The following is a 22,459-nucleotide window of genomic DNA, read 5'->3' on the forward strand; positions in this document are numbered from 1 at the left end:
AATATATACATTTATACACACACACATACACACTCACCTCTTCAAGTGTCTTACAGGCATTGAAAGACAAGTTTAAGAACTGTAAATTTGACCTCCCTTTAACAAGTCGAAGCATGTGGAGTATTTAATTTACAGAAAAGCTTCTAGGTTCCACGGTAGACCATTAAAACCAGGTGCAATGTTGTTAAATGAAATGATTCAACAGAACATCCCATTCAACAGAGTATTGCTCTTTAGAGCGCGCACGCACGCACCCGAAATGAAACCAACGCTGTGTATCAAGTAAATCAACGTAACTCACATCAAACAATTTAAAATGTATTTAATGCATATAATAAGAATAATACTCTCAATAAAAACCAATAAAAATAAAGCACTTCATCAAGAATGATGTTTTAACAGTGTCCCTGTCTTTCCAACACTGAGAAAAACAAATGGAATTCTCCAGAAAAGCACAAGAGGTCAAAAGGTGAGGGCATATTGTCACGCGAATGAATCAAGATTATCTGTTTTCTTTCCTCATTCACTCACAACCCTTTTTCCAATGTATTTCCGGCTGTTAAAAGATATCACGCTAAAATACAGAGGTGACAACTCGTTTAAAACAGACACTTGCGTACAGTGTGCTCAGACAAACACACCATCACAAATAAAAGCACCTGAAGGTTTTTCTTTTAGTCGAGAAAGTGTTAAAATGTCATTAGGGTCTTTGGCTTTGGGTACCATATCAACAGCAAAAGTAGCTAAAAACTCCTTCACCGGAAACCTCAACATCCAAATGATCCAAAAGACACGTAGAAATTGATGGATACTGAGTTTGTATGTGAAGTTTGTCAGTAATAAATGAAAGGGACCGTGTGTTGCTTAAATGGTTTTAATCTTATTTTGGCAAATGTGTCAGTCAGGATTTTCTGTTGAGTGTGAGTGATTTCTGGGTAATCTGAGGAAATCCGCAGCATTCGGTCTGAGCCTCAGATGAAAAAAAAAGAAAGAAAAAGATGAAACAGATATTTCTCTGTTTATGGAAGTGCACTCAGATTTTGAAGTTCCTCTTTGGTTTCTGTTAGAACAGAAGATTGTGCAGGTTTAGAGTCTACAGGAGGGTTGTCTTTTTTTAGTTTATATTGCACTGGAATATAATGGTTGATTGCCACGCCCATACATGCTCACACACAAACACAAACAATCACACGAAATAAGAACGGTGCAAATATTACACTGCACAGCAAGAGTGCATTTATCCGTAGCCTTTCAGAGGGCCGTTCAGTGCTTGCTGGGGAACTGTCAATCTAATCTAATGTCTGAATGCCAATCAAATCTACCACGGAGAGGCTTTGCTGGGGTCATTGCCATGTTAAAAACACAGAAACAACATGCAGGGAGTGTCTATTAAAAAATAGTGATCCAAAACCTCTCTGTCCATAAAGTAAAAGCCAGTCACGGAAGCTGTAAGAACCAGAAAGAGGCATCTCAGCTATTCTTTTGAGCAGTTTAATGCTTTGATCTTTTAGGTTGTTTGATCAGTTCTGGCGAGAAAGACCAAGATAAGATCTTCAAGATCATCTCAGGTGAAGGAACTTCAGTGCCCTGAAAACGCTGCACTAAGATGGCTTGTTTAGAGAACGACAGAGCCAATAGGAATATGACAGACGTGATATTTACAGGAGGAGCTTGATAGCAGAACTGGTGATGACAGTTGAGAGTTCGTAAAGACTTGACTCTGTATCCTCACTGGCACAGTTATTGGTTGTTGCTCGTGTTGGTGAGGTTGTCCTGCTCAGGAGAAGGGCTGTTTATACCCAGACTCCTGAGGAGATCTCTGAGATTGGATACAGTCTGCTGCTGCTCTGTCTGTTCCTGCTGGAGAGCGTTTACCTCCGACTGGAGCTCAGACTCTCGATTCACCAGGCCGTCCACACGAGTCTCCAGCCATCTGATCTTAGCGTGGGCAACCTGATGGAAGACGACAATGTCAAATACAATGTAACAAAACAAAAAAAACAAAACATGTGAATAAGCCTTTAATCTATCTAAATGCATATATAAAAAGGGATTCTGCTTGTGTTAAAATGAGCCACCTGTAGCTCCTCTAGGAGGTCTAAGTTTTGCTGTCGGAGGCTTCCATTGGTCTTCTCCAACTGGGCCACTCGCTGTGATTGGCTGAGAGTGGAGGGACCATCCAAGAGCTCGTCCTGAAGAACATGATACTCCACCTCATAGGCCTGCAGCTGCTTACTGATATCCATCTCAGACACCTACATGCAGACATGTACAAATATACAAGATGAGCATGTCAAAGATGGGCAAGTCAAAGCATGTTTCTTTGAGAGTGTGTGTGTGTGTGTATATACAAACTTCAGTTTTATGAGGGGGGTCTAAAAAACTCCAAATCCCAAAACAACAAAATTAAAACATAAAAACAGCTAAATAAAAACATACACAGTTTGTGTGTGTGTGTGTGTGTGTATGTGTGTGTGCACTCTTCACAACTGCCATTTTAGTGTCTCATAAATTCCTAAAAGTGTAGGGTGCTCATACACACTTCCTTTACATCAAACAGAGACAACTTCAATGAAATTGTTATCCTGGTGATCCTATAATGGAGTCATTTTTATGGCAGTGGAATTACATGCACAAATACTGCTATTTATATTGATATAATTTAAAAAGAGTCCTGGTAGACATTTTAAATATGAAGCAAATAGATCAATTGAAACAGGTTTAAAAAGATTCTCATTCTAGACTGTCCTATACATTTTGATTATACAAAATTCATCATCAAAATCATAATTTATCATTATCCTTCATCGCTGTCTGCTTGATATATATATATTCATTGGATAAAGGTGTAAATTTCAGTCTGTACACAGGTCACATTAACCACTTTTTACAGATTGTTTAATTTATATGAACTACTATGCTTAATTTTCTTGAGCTTTATTCATTGTGCGTGGTTGGACATCATTTAAAATATTCAAGAGAAAGAAGAGTGCTCCTGGTAATCATTTGAGACAAACACACACACACGCACATACGCACACTGAGCAACACCCATACTTTACTAACTCCATCTATTATTTGTGCCGAGTTCATGATGAAACTAGTACTTATGCAAAACCACATATGAAGATGAACACGGGACACACCCAAGCACGAGTATGCGTTGATTGTGTAGGGAAAGACACGTATATTGGTGTCACCACAAAAGCACAAAAAGAATCCACACCCAAATGTGCCACTGCCTTGACACTTAGCGAAAGTAAGTGTGTGTGTGTTGATGCGAGTCGTACGTCTATCTGGAATACAGGTATGGTGGAGGTATGCACGTTAACTCTGACATATATTACCTGATTGATTGTTTTTTCCATTTGCACAAGGCCCAGATTGGGTAAGGTTGTTTTGATGAACTCGACAATTGTCTCTAAATTGTCATGCTGGAGAATCAGAGGCTTGTGGCTACCAAGTAGACTCAAGGCCACCTTGAAGATGACCTCTGATCCCTGAAGGAACAGCATGTCTGAAAGATATCAAATCAATAAATACTGTTCAGTTTACATCAAGGAATCCATTTGAAGGCATCTATGTTCGATTGCAATATGCAAAATTACATTGCAATATAATATATTACAGTTAATATAATATATTACAGTTAATATAATATAATATAATATATCCTCACAACTTAAGTTCAATAGTCTATTAGCAGCATGCCTGATAATACATATGTTAGGGACGCACCAATACCAAAATTCTTTAACAATTTGTCACACAAAAAATCACTTTGAAAAAATCTAAATTATTTGCATTTATAAACTAACTTAAAGTGAGAATATAAGCATAGGCTATACAAATAAATATATAATATGCAGAGGGCAATTGTTTGCCTCAGTATTATTCATTAAAATAGTTTAATGCACCCTTGCTGTGGATTATTGCTTACATATAGGATATTTCATTTACTAACTACTATATTTTTTCTTTAGCACTGCCCTGAATAAGCTATGTTTATTAGTCCCGTGTTTGCATCTCATGACTACACAACTACACATCATACATTATAGTCGTTGATCATCCAGTTAATGACAGTATTAAGAATGTGTATGTAACGTTTTGAATAAGGGCGTATGTGTAAATTCCATAATTATTTTGTCATGTGGATTATATGTAAACATCTGTTATGTGAAATAGCTTAAGAAAAAAAACATCATGCAGTTTTTTGTACCCTCTTAATGTGTTAAAATGATCAGTGTGTTTAAAACTTATTTTACAAACTTATTACCATGCCGGTTCACATATAATATTATTTTTATATCACTTTTTCCTTATTAAATCTACTTCAATACACTATTTGCCTAAGAGTAGAAGAAGAAAATCTCCTGTAGATTTGTTGAGAGTTGTGCGTTTGCATTGTACGTGTGTGTGAAGACAAAAGATTGCAAACAGAAATGTTTATGTGTGTAAGTTAGTGTGAGATGAGAATAAGATGCGATGTTCCAAGATGGTTCACCCGATTAACCTTGGAAAGAGCCATGTGAGTTTGTGTGCCACAAGGTCAATGACATTCAACCTTATAATCACACCACACACACTGTCACGGAACCATGGTTAGGCAAAACAAAGTTAGCGCCAGTCGCCATGCATCAGCGATTGTGATTATCATGCATAATTAACTTCAGCATTCCCATAGAAGATAAGAGAGATTGTAAAGTAGGATAAAGAGAGGCAATCATTTCAGCTCTTTGGAATGATTAATGGAGAAGAGCAGATTGTCAGTTGATACCTCAGAATAATTTTATTCAGCAACAATTGTACCGGTATATATGGAAAAATTCAAATATATAGATCCACTTTTCTGCTGAATTTCGTCCCAATCCTAATCAAACACACATGAACAAGTTAATCAAGGTCTTTAGGATTACTAGAAACTTACAGGAAGGTGAGTTTGATCAAGGTTGAAGCTAAACTCTGCAGGAAAGTGGAGCTCGAGGAGCAGAGTTGAGTACCCCTAATGTACACAGTAATTGTACTATAGCAAAACAGTTTTTCACTGTTCTAAAACTATATTTTTGATTTTTTTGAACTTTTGGATTAAATCTAATTTTTCATACAGCAAATTATACAGTGGGAATAAAAAACGTGTTATGCACCAAAGTTTAATACTAAGATTTATGGGTTTTGAGGAAGTATGTGCAATATAGCAGGCACCACAAAGAAAGTGACAAACCCAGATGCTAAAATTCTTCCCTAACCTGTAAAACCACCCTGGCACCCGGTGCCAGCTTGCAACATTTCGTTAATATCTCTGCTGTCAGGGTGTGTTTGTGTACATTCAGATATGTGTGTGCCCCTGAAAGTATTTGGTAACGACAAAAGAGAGAGAATGCGCTATTGCGTACAGTATGTGTTCCACAGTATCCTACGAGACAACAAAAGTATGCCAAACACGCAGGCCATCTTCATAAACACTTCTGTGGAAATCGATAGAATGGTAATGCATCACTATCTGATCTGCCTGCTCCTATCTCCTAAACGTGCTTTCGTTTTTACTTCAATGAAAGATGCTTTTTTATCTGTGGCTGGTGTGGCTTGGTGTCGTAACAAAACCCAAGGATTGTAGGTTGTATGCAATTCCTGAACTACAACCATAGTCCCCATGAGCAAGGAACTTGTCCAAAGGGACTGCCCCTTTTTTAAATAAATACTTCTGCTAAATGTATAATTGTTAAAAGCACTGTGGTAGTGGGTAATATCAGGAACTCATTTAGATTGGGAAAGTGTGTATTGCGAGTGTGTGTGCGTATGAAAGTGCAAGTAAGGGTGTGTGCATTCACCGAACACTCGCGCCACGAAGCCAAGTGGGAAATGTGAAGCAAAGGCAGTGAGGAACCAAGGAGCGGCGTACAGACTGGGGCCGATCTCGTACTGCTCCAGATGAGTGTACAGCTCTCTGTGATAGTCGTGCAACAGACGAGACAGCTGATACATCTGAATCTAAGAAAGAGAGAAGACACGCGACAGAAGTCAGTAGAATACAAAGAACATCCGATTATCATGGATAAAGAGTTCTGAGATACTGTGGCATACATTAAACAGTGTATACACACAAAACATATCTCTCATCTGATGAACATTAAAAAAACTGTGATGTTTACTGGTGTTTTTATTGAGCATCTCTTACAGTTTTCTGGTCAAATTCTTCTTGCATTTTTAGCTTTAGAAGTTTTTTTTGGGTGGGGGGCTTGACTTGTATCCAGGCTGTCGAAGTTTATATATTATGTGATTAATTATGTTTAACAGTTTATTTGATTTATATGCAACACATTACTGAAAAGGAAGTGAACAGAACTTAAAACAAAAAAACAAAAACACGCTTAAGTTAAAGGACAAGTTCGGTATTTTACACTTAAAGCCCTGTTTACAGATCGTATCTGATGAAATAGAACGGTTAAGATTAAAATTTGGACACATGCTCCTGTCCCGAGAATTTTAGTTTTATTTAGCGTTTGTGGACCTATTTTGCCAAACGCGTCACACCCAGATTCTTCCGTTGAGAGCTTGAATAATAGACACCAGTTGGTGGCGATAATGCACCTTTGCCGATTGCAAGCAAACCGCTGGCATTTCATTTAATACACAGAAGAAGCAGAAGAAGAAGCGGCGGAGGAATAACGTACCTCACACAGCACATTCAATACAAGTCAATGGAGGTGGACAAACACTACGATAAAACCTGTTGGAATGCATCTTTTTCAGCGTTTTTTTTTGGGCCCGTATCAGTGAACACCCCTGACCACTCGGTGAGTTTCACGTCTTTGTAAACGAAAGTTTAATGTGTTTTAGGAAGGAATCTTCCAGTGGCCATAGACAACCATTGTGTGGGGGTGGGGGGGAAGCGAAATAAACCCAAAATTCTCGGGACTGGAACATGTGTCCAAAGTTTAAACTTAACCGTTCTATTTCATCAGATACGATCTGTAAATAGGGCTTTAAGTGTAAAATACCGAACTTGTCCTTTAAGATTTCATAAATAATCTATCCCATAAACTATTTAACAAGAAGAATACTTTCGTACAAAGCCAAATGCAGTAACTACTTTTTTAAGGAAAAGTTATGACTGAAATTGGGTCTATGGGACAATGATCTGTCCTCTCATATATGGGTTTGTTTCAACTATATTCAGATATAAAAAACAGTGTGAAAACCCATTTGGCTGGACAATCAATATAAATGTCTTAACTGTCAATATTTGATCAATTAATTAAAAAAAAACTTACTGACCCCAAACTTGTGTACAGTAGTGTACAGAAACTTGAGTAACATCTAACTGTCTAAGGAATTCATCATGTATCCAATCACAGATCAACTCATGGAAAACAAAAAGAGACAGAAAAATAATGTACTGCGTGCCTCTACTTGGCTGGTCATGTGATTAAACACTGTGGCCACCCTGAAGGAAATAGAGGACACTGATATGTAGAATAAAGGCCACTTATATGACTGCAGTCTTCAGCTCATGTGAGTGTACATCATTTTAAACATATGTTAAAAGCACTATTTAGGTGTAAAAAATAAGTGGGGAAAAAAATAATTTGATGATATATTTGTTAGCATGTGAATGTTACTGTACCTGCAGTATGATCATATCAGGTCTGTACTGTTTCCGTAGTCCCATGTCATACATGAGGAATCTGAGCATGTGGAATGCGTCCTCCTCACACATATGGAGCAGCAACACGCCGGCCACAAAACTCAAGCCCTGGCAGTAACCCACCTCTGGGTCCAGTAGAGAATATGCCTTCAGTAGATTATAGAGGGAGAGCTGGCCAGCCCCCAGCTGAGCGCTGAAATACGGATGAGTGGGAAATGTACGTCCTGGGAGAGGAAGAGGAATAATCATTCAAATATTCATTTTTTTTCAGTGCAGTTTAAGTGAAACAATGCTGCTTCTGTTGTTGATGTTGGCAGAGACATATACCCCCCCCCCCCCCTTCCTTCAGCTCAATCTGTTTCGATTCCGTCTGCGTTTACAGTGTTCAGACCCATACAATCCAATGGGTGTATAGCCAATTGACAGACAGACCAGGACACAAATATTGACGTGTAGCATCATCAACCAAAGGCAGGTGTTAGTTTTTCAGTAAACATTTGAGGCACATCTACAGTACTGTCTGTGCTTATATTCTAACAGTGCCGCTCCCATGTAATTTTGTTTATACAGAGGGCAAATACAGTATTTTGACACTTGTCACATTTCAGTGTTTTGATTTCATTGCGTTACATAAGTAGACGGCAAACTAAGTGAAATCTGCTAACTTTTAATGCTAGACTTTTTCTTATACTAATAATGTTCTTTTTTTTAATTGTTTCCCCAAAATAAATGACTTTTAAACAGTAATAAACCCTAAAACAAATGTTTGCAATGTTAACCGATATGTACACATTTCACATTATTCGAAAACAATATTTAAAACAATGATATGACTCATGAAATCTGTAGGGATATTTACCCTTCTAAGCGGTTCTGTCTTTTTTGACCAATTTCACTTGGTGGATTTAATAAAAAAAAATGGTTTGCTCAATCTGAGTGGTTCAAAATTTGGTGATTTTTTTTTATATACTGTATGCAATCTGATAAAAATAAAACCTAGACTTCATTCAATGAGTCTTAAAGTCACACTACTCTTTGCTGTTCGCAATCGAAACTGACGACCATAGGAATGAATGGGAAAGACTTAATCACAGAGCTGTGTTGAATAAAATCTATTAGCCACAATGTTGACAATCATACACAGAAATAAATGGGTGAGACTATAAAAAAAAAAATCTAAAACTTTCACACCTAACACATACTTGAGAGTGAGAATAAAATGATTGGGAATCTGTAAGCCAATAATAGTTTGTGTCTAAATAAATATCCAAATATATAACCAAGTATAAAATCTAGAATTCTTACTCGGCATGTGTTTGCATTGATCACTTCAGTCATTTACAGGCAGGCCATTATTGTCATAACATGATTTTGACCTGGAATGATGTTATTGTTCTTTTTTTACCAGATGGCAGTAATCTGGCCCACATTCATGACAAAATCTCCTTCTGTTTACTGTAGATTTTTACTGTAGTAAAGTTCCAAAAGTTTGCTAATTTGCTTTTGGAAATAATGGCATAAGATGAAATTAAAATGGCCATGGGAAATGGGGTCACTCAATTTAATAACACAATAATCTTACTATACCTTCGAATACTTACTAGGACTACCTCGAATGGTTGGAAATGTTTAGAACATGAATTATGCAAGCATCTTGCAATATAGGAATTTGCAGTACTGCATAGAATAAGAGTAATATGATCCCATCTCCCTAGAAACAATATACATTCCTTAAAGATTAGATGTCTTCCTGTGTTGTAAAGATACCCATCTCTCTTTCTTTCCCCTGTCAATGTGCTAAGAGCCAGTGACACCTCCCTTTCTTTGTCTGAGCCTCCCCATTAATCTCTCCATCTTCACATCTGTCCATCTCCGCTAGTGTCTCAACCATTCATTCAGCCTGAGGTTCTGCAGAAGTTGTTCTCTATAATAACTGAGGTAATGATCATTTTGCAAAGAATGGAGACTTTTGTGTATACTCAAATGACAATTTTTGAAAACATTCCAGAGCAAGAATGAACAAGTTTGTGTGTTTTTAAGACAGAACAGTAGAATAGTTGTTTTTCGGCATGTTAGAGCGTAACATTAAAGGGGGGGTAATATACTTAGTTTCAGTCAATCTCATGTTAATCTTGAGTACCTATAGAGTAATAGTGCGTCCTTAATATCTCCAAAAAGTCTTTAGTTTCATCATATTTATAAAATAAAAATACAGCTTTCCGATTCTAACCGGAAAAAGCCGAGGTCCTTGATTCTGGGCGTGGGCGGAGCTATAGAGTCAAGCGGGAGCGCCCGGGAAGGTTTGCTTATTATCGATCGTGGTGCGGTAGGCCATATTACTATATATATATATTAGTATTTGGTTTGCAAATCCAGCGACGACCTGGGTCTTGTTAATAAAACATTCGTCACTGAAATGACCAGAACACAAAACCGCACTTGCCACACTCCTTTGCTGTCCCGGAAATACAAACTGCATCCACTGTTCCAGTAACACTGGGTTCTTTGGGAAGCTGAACAAGGTAAACTTTCCCTCACATCCCAAAACACACTTTTTTGGAGACATTCTTGACATCAACCATTCCTATTTAGCGCTGCTGAAGATGATTTCGGGTAGTAGCGCGTCGATGCATAGATATTATATAGAGATATATGATGTCTATGCGTCGATGAGCGCGGTCTTTCTCTCCTCTGTTCGACGTGTGCGTGAACGCGCTTTTCCGAGAGCAATGCTCATATAAGGAGTTCCACTCTGGTCTACGTCATTAGATCTACGATAGAAAAAAACCAGCCGAAACGTGTTGCAATCCGGAAGTATGATTTTCAGCACAGAAATTCTCTGTTATTCGTTCAAAATAACTTTTCAAACTTTGGCCATTATTAGCATGAGAATCCATCTCTTTAACACTGTAAACAACTCTGAATACATGAAACACCATTGTACCCCCCCTTTAAGGAAGCCCAACAATTAACTGTTAAGTTATTTAATCAAATGGACAAGTTTCTATATTTCTCAAGACATTTCTGAGAGGCAACAGCGAGACCCATTCAGTTGACTAGAATAAATCTGATAGACATTCAACATTTAGATAAACCTGGATAACTGACAACCTTCAAAGGCAACAAACAACTAGACAATAAAAAAGGGTTAACAGTAATTCTGTTCCTAAACCTAGTGAACTGCCTACCAAGACAGCATTTAAAGGGCATTTGACATTATTGAAAACAATAATATCACACATGTTGAAAATTAATGTGGACATTAAGTAGTTAATTTGATCAAATCATTGCAAAAGTTTGGGGTCGGTAAGATCTTTTGATGTTTCTGAAAGTCTATTATGCTCACCAAGGCTGCATTTATTTGATCGAAAATACAGTAAAAAATTATTGCAACTTAAAATAACTGTTTCTATTTTAATATATTTAAAAATGTATTCCTGTGATGGTAAAGCTGAATTTTTGGCATCATTAATGTCTTCAGTGTCACATAATCCTTCAGAAATCATTCTGATTTGCTGATTTGTTGCTCACGAAGCATTTCTTCTTATTATTATTAGTTAGAAACAGTTGTGCAGTGTAATATTTGTGTGGATACCATGATACTTTTTTTCAGGATTCTTTGATGAATAGAAAGCATTTATTTGAAATTTGTAACATTATAAATGTCTTCACAGTCACTTGATCAATTTAATGCATCCTTGAATTCAATTTACTGACCCAAATTTTTTTTCACATAGCACTGTATATTAATATAATAAATAACACAATTTAATCCCAAAGAGTATTTTTTTATAACATTTATAAATAATGACATTTTATTTTATTTAACCCGACATTTGAGATTTCCATTATTTATTTTTTAGAACAGTCAACTTTTTTTTGACCTCCCGGCCCCACTATGTCCAAGACAATAAAGGCCCTCCTATTTAAGCTGTTGTAATAAAAATAAATAAACAACCAAAAATACAAAATAATACCAGTTTAATGATGAACATCTTTATTTTAGAATCTAAATAAAGATTATGTTAATATATCTAAACATAAATAATTGTAAGTCTTAATGTGGCTTCACTGTAAGTTTGCAGAGGCCCCTAGTGGATTCCGGCCCCCTGGTTGAGATCACCGTTTAAAAATAAATAAATACTGAATTGTTAGCATAGCAACATGCTAATGTATTATTCTATCGGAATCAGTTGTGGGCCAAGTCTCCTGTGTGCTTCACGAGAGGAGCTATATTTGTGCATCAAGCGGAGTTCTTGCCTATCAAGAATGTCCCAAATTGGTCACTTATGGGGTCCCATTTTAGTTAGATGGTGCCTATGTAAGCTGAAGGCAGCAATGCAGTTCACTAGGTTTTGGCACAGACCCATTGTGTTTGTAATACTAACCCAAGTCTATGAGGATGGCATGCTGTTGAGATGTGAGTTGCTTTAGAAGCTCTTTGTAAGGAGCGTTATTGTTAGGAGGTTTGGCGCTGGGCCCCTCCTTCCTCAGCAAATACTGCTCTGAAAGCAACTTCCAGATCTCTCCTCGATGCTGACGAGGAACGCCTGAAAAACAGCGAAGAGGATAAAGAGTTTAATTGATTGATCTTCGATGGAGCTTTGAATGTTTACATGCCTTGAGCAGAACACCACAGTTTGGGAGTGTTTTTTTCAGTAGTGTGTGATCTTATCTGACATGTAGATGGAAGTCCATTCAATCACTTTAAGAGGACTAAGTCAACATTCGCAAGGACTGACGTAAAACGGTAACACGCATCCCCATTCACACGCACCCAAAAATTACATTTACAAACATCACAAATCCAAAAACCAACTACAGGCTTAAAACATGGTTCCTCGTGTAAAGTCTGTGCCCCTAGCGTGACCAAACACTCATCATTTTGTCTCCACCGCACTATATCATACATAGATCAGTATGATTAATCACTGTGTGAAGAATTACACTAGATCTATTGTGAAAGCATGGCAAACTATGTGCAAAATCTTTGTATGTGTAGGTGTACGTGAACATTTCATGAAAATGCCACAGTTCCACTGAACTTGAACAGGTGTGTGTGTGCGCGTTAGTGCATGCAAGCTCACCATTCACAATAACGTTCTGCAGAACTACCACTATAAAAAACTGACTATCAACGAGACAGCTCTTCTATCTATGCATAATATCAAACTCACGCACATATTTGTCATACACCATCAGATATAAAAAACAATAATACACTTTTTTTTCAGGAAAAGTCAATTTAAGGCTTCAAAATAACAAACGCACAGAGTTATCACAGTGTACACTTCTCTAAACTGAAAACTGATACATAAACTGTCTAAAACAACATATTACATACTCATATGTTCAGTTAATCCAGGTGTCAAAATAGGCTGATGCCAAATCTCATGCAACTCACTGTCAAATCAACTTCAACATTCTTATGTATCCATGTGTGTTAGTGTTTGTGTGTGCGCATTTTAATTACCTTGTCCCACAGCTGTGTGGATCTCCTCTGTGTCGAATCTGACCTTTGACCTCCCAGTGGTGCTGAGCATTCTCTCCCATACCAGAGTGACATCTTTCAGACATGGAGTGATCTCTTCATAGTCCAGCTTCAGTCGTCTGCACTGCAGATCACTCTCTGATGCTGTACACACAACGAATGAAAGGTTAAGAAACTGTGCAGAATAAAGATAGTCGAGTTCAAGCACAGCGGGATGCTGCCAAGTGCTGCCGGAAGAGATGAGTTTTCAGCTGCTTCTTGAATACTGTCAGGGATTCTGCGTTCCGGGTAGCGTTGCAAAGATCATTCCACCAGCATGAGCTTAGAACAAAAACATCCTGGAAAGTGATCTTGTGCCTCTCAGTGAAGGTACCATGAGGCGTCGTCGACCGCTTACTGACCTCAGGCTTCTGGAGGGGATGTAGAGCGAGCATAAGAGCGAGTGGAGGTAGGAGGGTGCATTGAAGACCAGTCGTGCTGCTGCGTTCAGGATCAATTGTAGAGGTTTGGTTGCACATGATGGAAGTCCAGCCAGAAGAACATTGCAATAGTCCAGCCTAGAAATGACAAGGGCCTGGACGAGAATTTGTGGAGGATGCTCTATTAGGAAGGGCCTGATCTTCCTGATGTTGTGCAGTGCAAACCTGCATGATCATGCTCTCCTTGCAATGTGGTTTTTCATTTATATATGCTTTATTGTCATTAGCTGTTATGTTAATAAAAGCTAGTAAGCCTAGTATGTCTAATCGCACTTATTGCATCAGTGAGAATTCTCATTCAGACACACACACAAACACAGGAAGAGATATAACAGCAACTGAAATTTCAGGAACAGGAGAATAATACCCTCCCCTGCCCACCCATCCTTACCCATGAAGGGAATTAAGAAAGAAACAGAAATAGAAGTTTCCAAAGTGTCACACTTCAAATGTCTTGTGATTGACAATAATAATAAAATATTTTTTATTGAGAAGGTAATAAAAACAGGCTAGAAGTAGGGCAGACAGTCTTCCCAGTACACTCCTCCTGACCCACTTTTATAAGCACACACCCTATTCAATAGGTCTGGCTGCTTTCTTTTCAAGATTCTGTTCTTTCTTTTCAGGTCATGAGAAGCATGACTGAGCATGGCAGGGCAGGACGTGACAATCTGCCAATCATGAGCACGCCCAAATCAGAACACATCTGTGCCAGAAAACTTCTTTACCTTTCAAGATCATCTTATAACCTGCAGCAGGGACTTCCAGCTAAGGCAGTGCATGGGTGTGCCGGGTTGTGCAGAAGTGTGTGTATGTGTGTGTGTGTGTGTGTGTGTGTGCGCTACTGTTTATGGGAGATGTGTTTGTGTATGCCGGCTAAATGTAAACCAGACAAATCATCCATCTAACAGCAACCTAAAACAGCTCTGAATTCCAAAGGACCACAGAAGGGAAATCATTTTTAATGCTGAATACCATTCATTGAATAAATCTTAAGGGCAAGAACAAACTAAGCTTTATTGGCACATTAAATCTAGATGTTGCGATTTCATAAAAGCAAATTGTATATATTTTACAGGCAGAATAATATTAACATTAAAGTAATAATAATAAACTTAAACTAACATAATGACCATAATGCAATGGTGAACAAACTAGAGTTAATTGGAAAACAAGTGATATTATTTTTTGTCTAAACTAACAAAATTAGTCTCATAATTGATTTCATTTTTGTTAATTGAGTCTGCAAAGGCATCCTAATGTTAGTTGGATTACTTGGCCATTTGTATGCTGAATGAAAGGGTTCACAATGATAAGTCACTGCAAATGTGTTTGTGTTTTACCTTGTAGTTTCTGATTCTCTTTCTCCATCCGCAGGAGGAGGATCTGTTGAAGAATGGCTTTTCTCCATAACTCTCTTAGCTCTGCCCCACTCTTCTTCCTCCTCTCCTCTGGCAACGCCCCCAGGGCGCTGTCCCCGCCCCCCAATGCCATTCTGCTGCCAACCTCTAAAGCGGATTCTGAAAAATAAAGAAAAACGTAAACCGTTTGTCATAAGACAAAAATCAACCTGCATGTACTACCAACGTTTGTCTAGATAAATTACTAGCTACCAACATCATCTACATAAACTACCAATATCATCATATCTACGTTTGTCATTATCATCATTTCAGCAGTCAATACCAAAACATTGAATATTCTGCATTCTGGTATGCAGTCAGTAAAAGGCTGTAAAATGCTATAGTAAAAAGCACTGTCTATATGAGTATTGGCCATATTTTGAAGTGGCTTATGAAAAATCAGGTGTGTTAACATTTTTCTTAATATTTTTTGTATTGTTTTTAGTAGTGTTGTGTGTATAGTGGAGTATTTGTTCTTGTGTGTACCTGCCTAGGGATTACGGACGTAAATTAGCAATGTTGCTATAATCCGGCTTGTTAACATTGTGTATTTTCTTTTGTACAAATGTTCATTAACATGCTTTGTCCCTATCAAATAAAAAACAAACTGAACTGAATTTTATGATCAATTATCAGTATTTTTTGTTACTGTGCAAGTCTCCAAGTAAATATTGTTGCAAGGTATTAAATAAACTGTAATAAAATAAAGACAGAAATTACAAATAAGACAAATAATATGAGAAAAGATATATAAAAGAACCAAGTATTCAAGTAAACACTCAAAACACAAGTAATAAAAGGTAAAAAAAAAAAAAAAAAAACGACTTAAATTTAAATATCGGTTACAAATTTTTAACAGCTGTTTACAATCATTTAAGACAAACATGATTGTGTTTACTTTAATGTCTTGCCAAGACACACAATTTCACCTAGAGTAGCTACCAATTCTAAAAAAATAAAATAAATAAAAATCAGCAACTGTCATCTCTCTAAATCAACAACACCTTTATCAATTACCACCATCACCTATATAAAATCAAAAATCAGAAAAGCATTCATGTATTTTCAAAATAACTCAGATAGGTTAATAAGCCTAGTAGCCTACACAAATAAATGTTTAAATTCATGTCTATAACTACTAAAACCATGCACAGTTAACAGTCCCAGTAAAGCAGCTCAAAAGGTGAATCTAAAAGAACCTGAAATGAGTTTGTAATTTCACCACATTTTAATAAACGGTAGGTGTATTGATAAAACACAGGTTCTCCACAAGATTTTGTAGTTTCCCCTCATGTTTGTAAAAATTAACACTTAACAAAAGAGCAAACCACAAAACGTACACAGAAAGACAAACACGCATCACACTCATACACGTGTCCATGCGTACAGGCAGAGGTGTTAAAAATAAAACGAACGCCACCCAAACTATAGGGTGGATCCGAGACCTCAAAATACCCCTTTTGTTTACAAAGTGGGAAAATGTGCAAAACTAAAATGTACTGTTATTCATGGAATAAACATAATCTCCGATCACCTTATATAGAGGTGCATATTACAGGGGGAAGATCAAATCAGACATTCAGCAACACACTGTACACATGTTTCTTTTATCTCACTCCTGTAATATATGCAACTAGATCTTGTCTAAACCTGCTGTAGTTTAGCGGTCTTCCACCCAGTAAAAAAAAGAAAGAAGATAAATATTGACTGGATTTAAATGTAGAGCTCAGACAGCACCAGCAATAAGGCTCATTTGCATAAATACAAATGTTGCAGAAAGGTCTATCATCAATTCTCACTGAAAATGCTTCTGTTGTCAGTGTGAACAGATTTTAAGGCTCATAAGATTACAGGATTTTCAAAACCCTGTGTTCGATTTTCAAAATGTGAGGGACTTTAAAAAATATATTACACTGATATGATTGTAGACTCCTGCCAAACAGTATTGGTATTATTTCACATGGTGAAGGTCGCTGCATGGGGGCCGCCATCTTGAGAACACATGACCAGCCAAATAGCCTACTGCTTAATCTTTTTTGTAACATTCACTTAGAATAAAGAACTAAATTAATTAAAGGTGAAGTATTTAAGTTTTTTATGTTAAAATACATTCTTTTAAAGGGGTCATAACAAGGATTTTTTTTTTTATTATGGATTTATTATAGATTCTTTGTGAACTCTCCATTACACTGTGCCTCGTTTACAAAACAATCTGTGGTCAAATTCGCTGAATAAACATAATCCTCCGACGCGATCCAGGGCGCCATTAAGAAAAAACCATCCACTTGTTCCTGAAAAAAACATCCAACTGCCAGCCTACATGGAGAGGTTTTTGAGACTCCAGAGACACCAGCAGCTTCAAATACCTGTTTGCTGCTCAACAGTGGCTTTTTTATAGCTGCCCTTCTAATACAATTAATTTGTTTGGCAGACATTTTCCTTAAAGCTACACTGTGTAACTTTTTTTGTTTATTCTTAGCTAAAAACACTTAGTTCTTTCAAAATATATGTGCTTATTAATGTATATTTACTTCATCAAGTAATTAAGTATTCTCGTGAGTGTATAATATGCCATTGAAAATACATACGGGTGAGGGGTTTGAATGTCGGTCGCCATGTTTCCCCTCCATCTTGAAAGTACATTAGCCAAAGAGGGACATACCCGTTAATTCAAGTTTCGGCTTTCGCGTCTCCACAATTCACTGGCACCGGCCCTGTTTTTATTTTTTCCTTTCCCTCTACCTCTACCTCTCCCTCTCCCTCTCCCTCTCCCTCTCCCTCTCCCTCTCCCTCTCCCTCTCCCTCTCCCTCTCCCTCTCCCTCTCCCCCGCACCTCCGTCACATCAACTGATCTCTGCTCATGGAGAAAATTATATAGCCTACAATGTAAACTTTGCCTTACGCTAGTGATGTCGTACAATATACAGAATAACGATAGCACTGATAAAAGTTACTTTACTAAGATTAGCTTGCATTCGTCTGGGAACCTGATAGCTGATAAATAACGAAAACATAAAACTATTATTCATTTTACATAGATGTCATAACCTATATGTTAACTGACAAATTAAATTACTGCAAATTATAATAGTTTTCTAAAGTAACCTCATCACTTGAAGGAATACTCATGGACGAGGTCGAACTGGAAGCCATGTTAATCTTGAGCCGCGTTTCCACCGAAATGACCCGTAACAATTTGTCCCAGGAACTTTTTTCCCAGGAACTTTTTTTGCCCCAGACCGGTTGCTTTCTGCGTTTACACCGCGGTCTAAAGTACCGGGAAGATTATAAACTGCGCGCAACTGCTCCTCCCAGTCTGCGACGAACAGTAATCAGTTTTGAGCGCCACATTTATAATAAGTATGGAGGAGATTCAAACTGTGCTGTAGTTGTGTTTGTGATGTATTGCGGACATTGACCATGAGATGGCTGGGACGAACGCGCAGAAAATTTCCTGTTACACAAATACGCTTAATAAAGCCTGAACCTCGTCGTCGGTCCAGCTGTGTGTTTTTTTTTTTTATTAAATTCCATATTTGCAGACAGACAACTCTTAATGCATGAAGCCACGAACCGCAATATATTTTTAAAAAGGCCGGTTAAAATAGAATGCTGTATGGAGTCCTCCAGTAAAAATGTGGCGTGAACACAACCAATCAGCATGTTCAGCGCACAAGTCCCGCCCCCGAAAGTTCCTGAACTTAGAAAAAGTACTACCTCGCGACCAGGGACTTTCGGAGGGGGAAATATTTACCCGGAACTTCATTTAGACCCCGGTTCCTGCGGTGTAAACACACCGAGTACCACCCCAAAGTTCCTAGTTCCTGGGGAAAGTTCCCGCGGTGGAAATGCGGCTTTGTACTACATTGGCCACCGTAGGAGTTAAAACGAAATCGGAATTGAGAGGAACAGAAACTAATATTCACTGGATGGTCATATACCTTTTCACCGCTAGATGGGGGTAAATGGGGGGGGGGGGGGGGGTGCACATGAGACCCGCAGTGACTGACAGCTGCTGTCAGACTCGCTGAGATGGGGAGTGACGCAAGTAGCTTTGCAACAGAGCGGTCATTTGAAGTCGAGGACTTTTCTCCCCCACCTTCCCCTGAAGTGGAGGAATTGTCTGTGGACACAGAGCTAAAACCATATCAATTCGAGCCGCTAGCTCAAACTGCGGTGTCGCATCGCATTAACTCCCGCATCGCGATCGGCATCCGACGATGCTAGCGAAGCAGCCGCGCAAGAGAGAATGGGTCCAGTATCTGAGTGGATTATTTTTACTATTGACCTACGTTAATCATATTTTGCCGCTATGTGAAAAAAAATATACAGCAAAACGCGCCGGCGGTTGTGGAGTCCATACAGGAAGAGCTGCGTTTGGCACACAAGTGCATGTAAACACTGGCGCCTAATTTCCAAGTCTGGTGGAAAGTTATGCAGTCCAGCAGCGCTGTTGCAACCGGCAACACTACATCTACGTACCATCCTAACCACTATACTAAATACAGATCAAGCTAATGCTAAAAATCTACACTATCCTAACTGATGCAATACTATGCTACTAACTATGCATCTAACAATACTAACAACACTAACAACTATGCTAATTAACTACCTAGGCTACACAAAATAATCTAAATAACTATATAAATGCTATGCTAACTAGATGCTAAAATTCGCTATCCTGATCGTTTTCAATACTCGTAATTCCAATTTCCAACTCCTGACTCGCTACAGTGGTTTTGACGGAACCAGATGCTTTTATACCAGCGGCTGCCAGGGGCGTGGTGAGCTCGCACCAAGGGCGTGACAGAGTACCATCACAGAGTACGCCTCCGTCACAGAGTACCCCTACTTAAGGAGATTCCGTTTAACCTGAAGAGGGCAGCACTCAGACGTTTTTACACCATATATTTTAAAATTAAAACACTTTATACTCAAATGTTAAAAAATGTACTCGAATCAATGAACAGCATTTATGAAGCTCCATTCTTACAGATCATTAACTAAAAAAAGTTGTTTTAGTGTTTAGTTAATAAGCCTTTACCTGAAATATTAGTTGTTAACGTGCCTTTTACAAGACATTGCACCATATCATGCTTTTCATCTTCAGAAAGATCTTTCTTCCTCCTCATATTGCATGAGAAATGCTAATTGCTTAATAATGTGGAACAACCTCTTTACAGTAAATAGGTTTTCCATTTACCTAAAAAGACCAGGCAAACTACTTAACAAACCTGTCTGAGATTGATATCAGTTATCTAAAAAGATATGAGTAATCAAACAAAACAAAAAAACACTTTGTTTGAAAAACAAACACTCAAGTACGCTATGAACAAACTTCTCAAGACACTGAGAGAACTGAAGTGCCTCCATACACACAAAATCACATTTGGTCTTGGTCAGTCAATGTCTCTACATCACATAATTCATAGCTTTTAGCAGAAGGGCCATAAAACTTCTGTCAAAACAGCTATTTCTTATGTGAAGAATCAAACGCACATACATATGACCCAGTTCCAGTGGGGTGGAGTAGCACATGTGTTTGAGTGTATGTGTGGAGATTTCTACAGCGGACACTGACGCACTCGGACATTTGGGCGCCGGTCACTCCCTCTGCAAACACACACGCGTGCACACACGCACACTGGCCACACCCTCTGCAAATAAGTGGTGTTTCTGCCCAGACCAACGCCTTGCGAGTGTGCAAACACACATATGTAAGTGGGTCAATAAGGCCGGTGCTTTCCTGTAGATCTATGTCTGTCAACATGACCTCCTGCAAAACACCACACCCAACTCACACACACACACACGCACATATATATATATATTACCTCATTAACACGAACCTTACTTCATTCAGCACAGACACACCCAAATATACTAGAGAAACACACACACACACACATACATACAACAACAGCCCTCTTGGCACGCATTTTACTTTAAGGAAGTGTACTCATATTACTGCACTTACATCAACACACACTTTTCTGTAAATTACAGTATTTAAAATCCGTCCAGTTCCCCAGAATTAGATACTGAAAACCTTTTAATTGAGCACACAAACACAGTCGACATAACTATGGATTATGTCGATGTACGCCCAATGTAGACCCCAGATTGGAAACCACTGCCATTTTGGGCCCACCAAACCAGGGCCACAATAATGAATCCATTGTTCCAAGTTCGAATATGCAGATGAGATTTCAGAGCTTTGGTCAAGGAGAAGGACATTTTTGGACCTTGTCAGCATCCAAAGCAGCCTCACTCACTTTTATTGTATTGAAAAAAGCAGCTTGAAGTGTCATGAGGACCTCTTTAAAGGGATAGTTCGTCCAAAAATGAAAAAGATTTATCTTTCATTCATACAGTACACCCAATTAAATATCTATCATCTAGATATTTATACTATTTTTACAGCTATTTGTACTGTAGTAAACACTACAGACAAAGTGTTTTTGTCTCCTCAGACATGAATACCTGAATTAAACTGATCGATTCATATGGATTCCTTTTACAATGTTTTAATGTAAAGTGGACATAAAAAGTCTACACACTCCCGTTAAAACAGCTGGTTTTGTAATGTAAAAAAAAAACTAAACCAAGATCAATCATATCAGACCTTTTAAACCTTTAATGTAAACATAGCAACCTATGCACCTAAAGTGATTTAAAAAAAAAAAAAGAAGAAGTACCTAACTGCATAAAGCCTGATTCACACTGTATGATTTTGGCCACGATTTGGCCCTCTAAGAATAATGTTGTGAAACCTAAAAGATTCCACGGATCCTAGGCAAAAATCTGAAGTCTTTGATAGTTAGTTTGACATCTTCACCAACAGCCGATTAATGACCATTGCGATCCAATTTTATTCTGGAAGTGTCAGAAGATTTGACGCACAGTCTTGCAGTGTGGCTTCTCACACGACAACGTTAAATAAAAAAACAATTGGAACGCAGGACCTGATGCCACCACTTGCTCAACACACATAGTACTCGGTTTTTTTTCCAGATTTCTTTTCAAGAGAAGCCATGATCAAAATTAATGCTAGTCTTCTAGCCATCATTTCTAAACCACATGTAAATGCAGCTCACGTAACTGAACGGGTCAAGGATTGAAAAGTCCGAGATCGCACAGTGTGACATGGCTTACAGCGGGGATAATTTTCGTACAGTCTGACAAGCATCAGTCGTAAAGGTCTATTATAAATCGAACAGTGTGCACCCAGCTTCAATGTTCACACCCTTTTATAATTAGTTTAGTTATGCGTCTCTGTTCAGATTCCGAATTAATAAATCATCAAGCTCACCTGAAGTGACACTAATTAACTCCAAATAAATCTCAGCTGTTCTTGTAAGATTTTGCTGACATGTTCTTGGCCATGGGCCACAAAGAGCTTATTAGGCATATCATTGTTGAAAGAAAAATTTCC

The 22,459-nt window shown here is 38.1% G+C and overlaps 1 protein-coding gene across 9 annotated transcripts in view; it reads right to left on the reverse strand.

Annotated features, from left to right (window-relative positions):
* Nucleotides 1–305: 305 nt before the first annotated feature.
* tbc1d1 (TBC1 (tre-2/USP6, BUB2, cdc16) domain family, member 1) overlaps nucleotides 306–22,459 on the reverse strand; it is a 67,237-nt gene continuing 45,083 nt past the window's right edge. For all 9 annotated transcript variants that reach the window (XM_079614735.1, XM_079614738.1, XM_079614737.1 and 6 more), the window contains 8 exons: nucleotides 14,962–15,138; nucleotides 13,122–13,283; nucleotides 12,037–12,198; nucleotides 7,628–7,872; nucleotides 5,832–5,991; nucleotides 3,348–3,517; nucleotides 2,079–2,255; nucleotides 306–1,953 (listed from right to left, as the gene is read on the reverse strand). In XM_079614735.1, coding sequence (XP_079470861.1) covers nucleotides 1,741–1,953; nucleotides 2,079–2,255; nucleotides 3,348–3,517; nucleotides 5,832–5,991; nucleotides 7,628–7,872; nucleotides 12,037–12,198; nucleotides 13,122–13,283; nucleotides 14,962–15,138 — 1,466 coding nt within the window. In that variant the 3' untranslated portion in view covers nucleotides 306–1,740. The remainder of the gene's footprint in view (nucleotides 1,954–2,078; nucleotides 2,256–3,347; nucleotides 3,518–5,831; nucleotides 5,992–7,627; nucleotides 7,873–12,036; nucleotides 12,199–13,121; nucleotides 13,284–14,961; nucleotides 15,139–22,459) is intronic.

The sequence above is a fragment of the Phoxinus phoxinus genome (assembly GCF_949152265.1).
Source record: "Phoxinus phoxinus genome assembly, chromosome: 6".
Taxonomy (NCBI): Eukaryota; Metazoa; Chordata; class Actinopteri; order Cypriniformes; family Leuciscidae; genus Phoxinus; species Phoxinus phoxinus.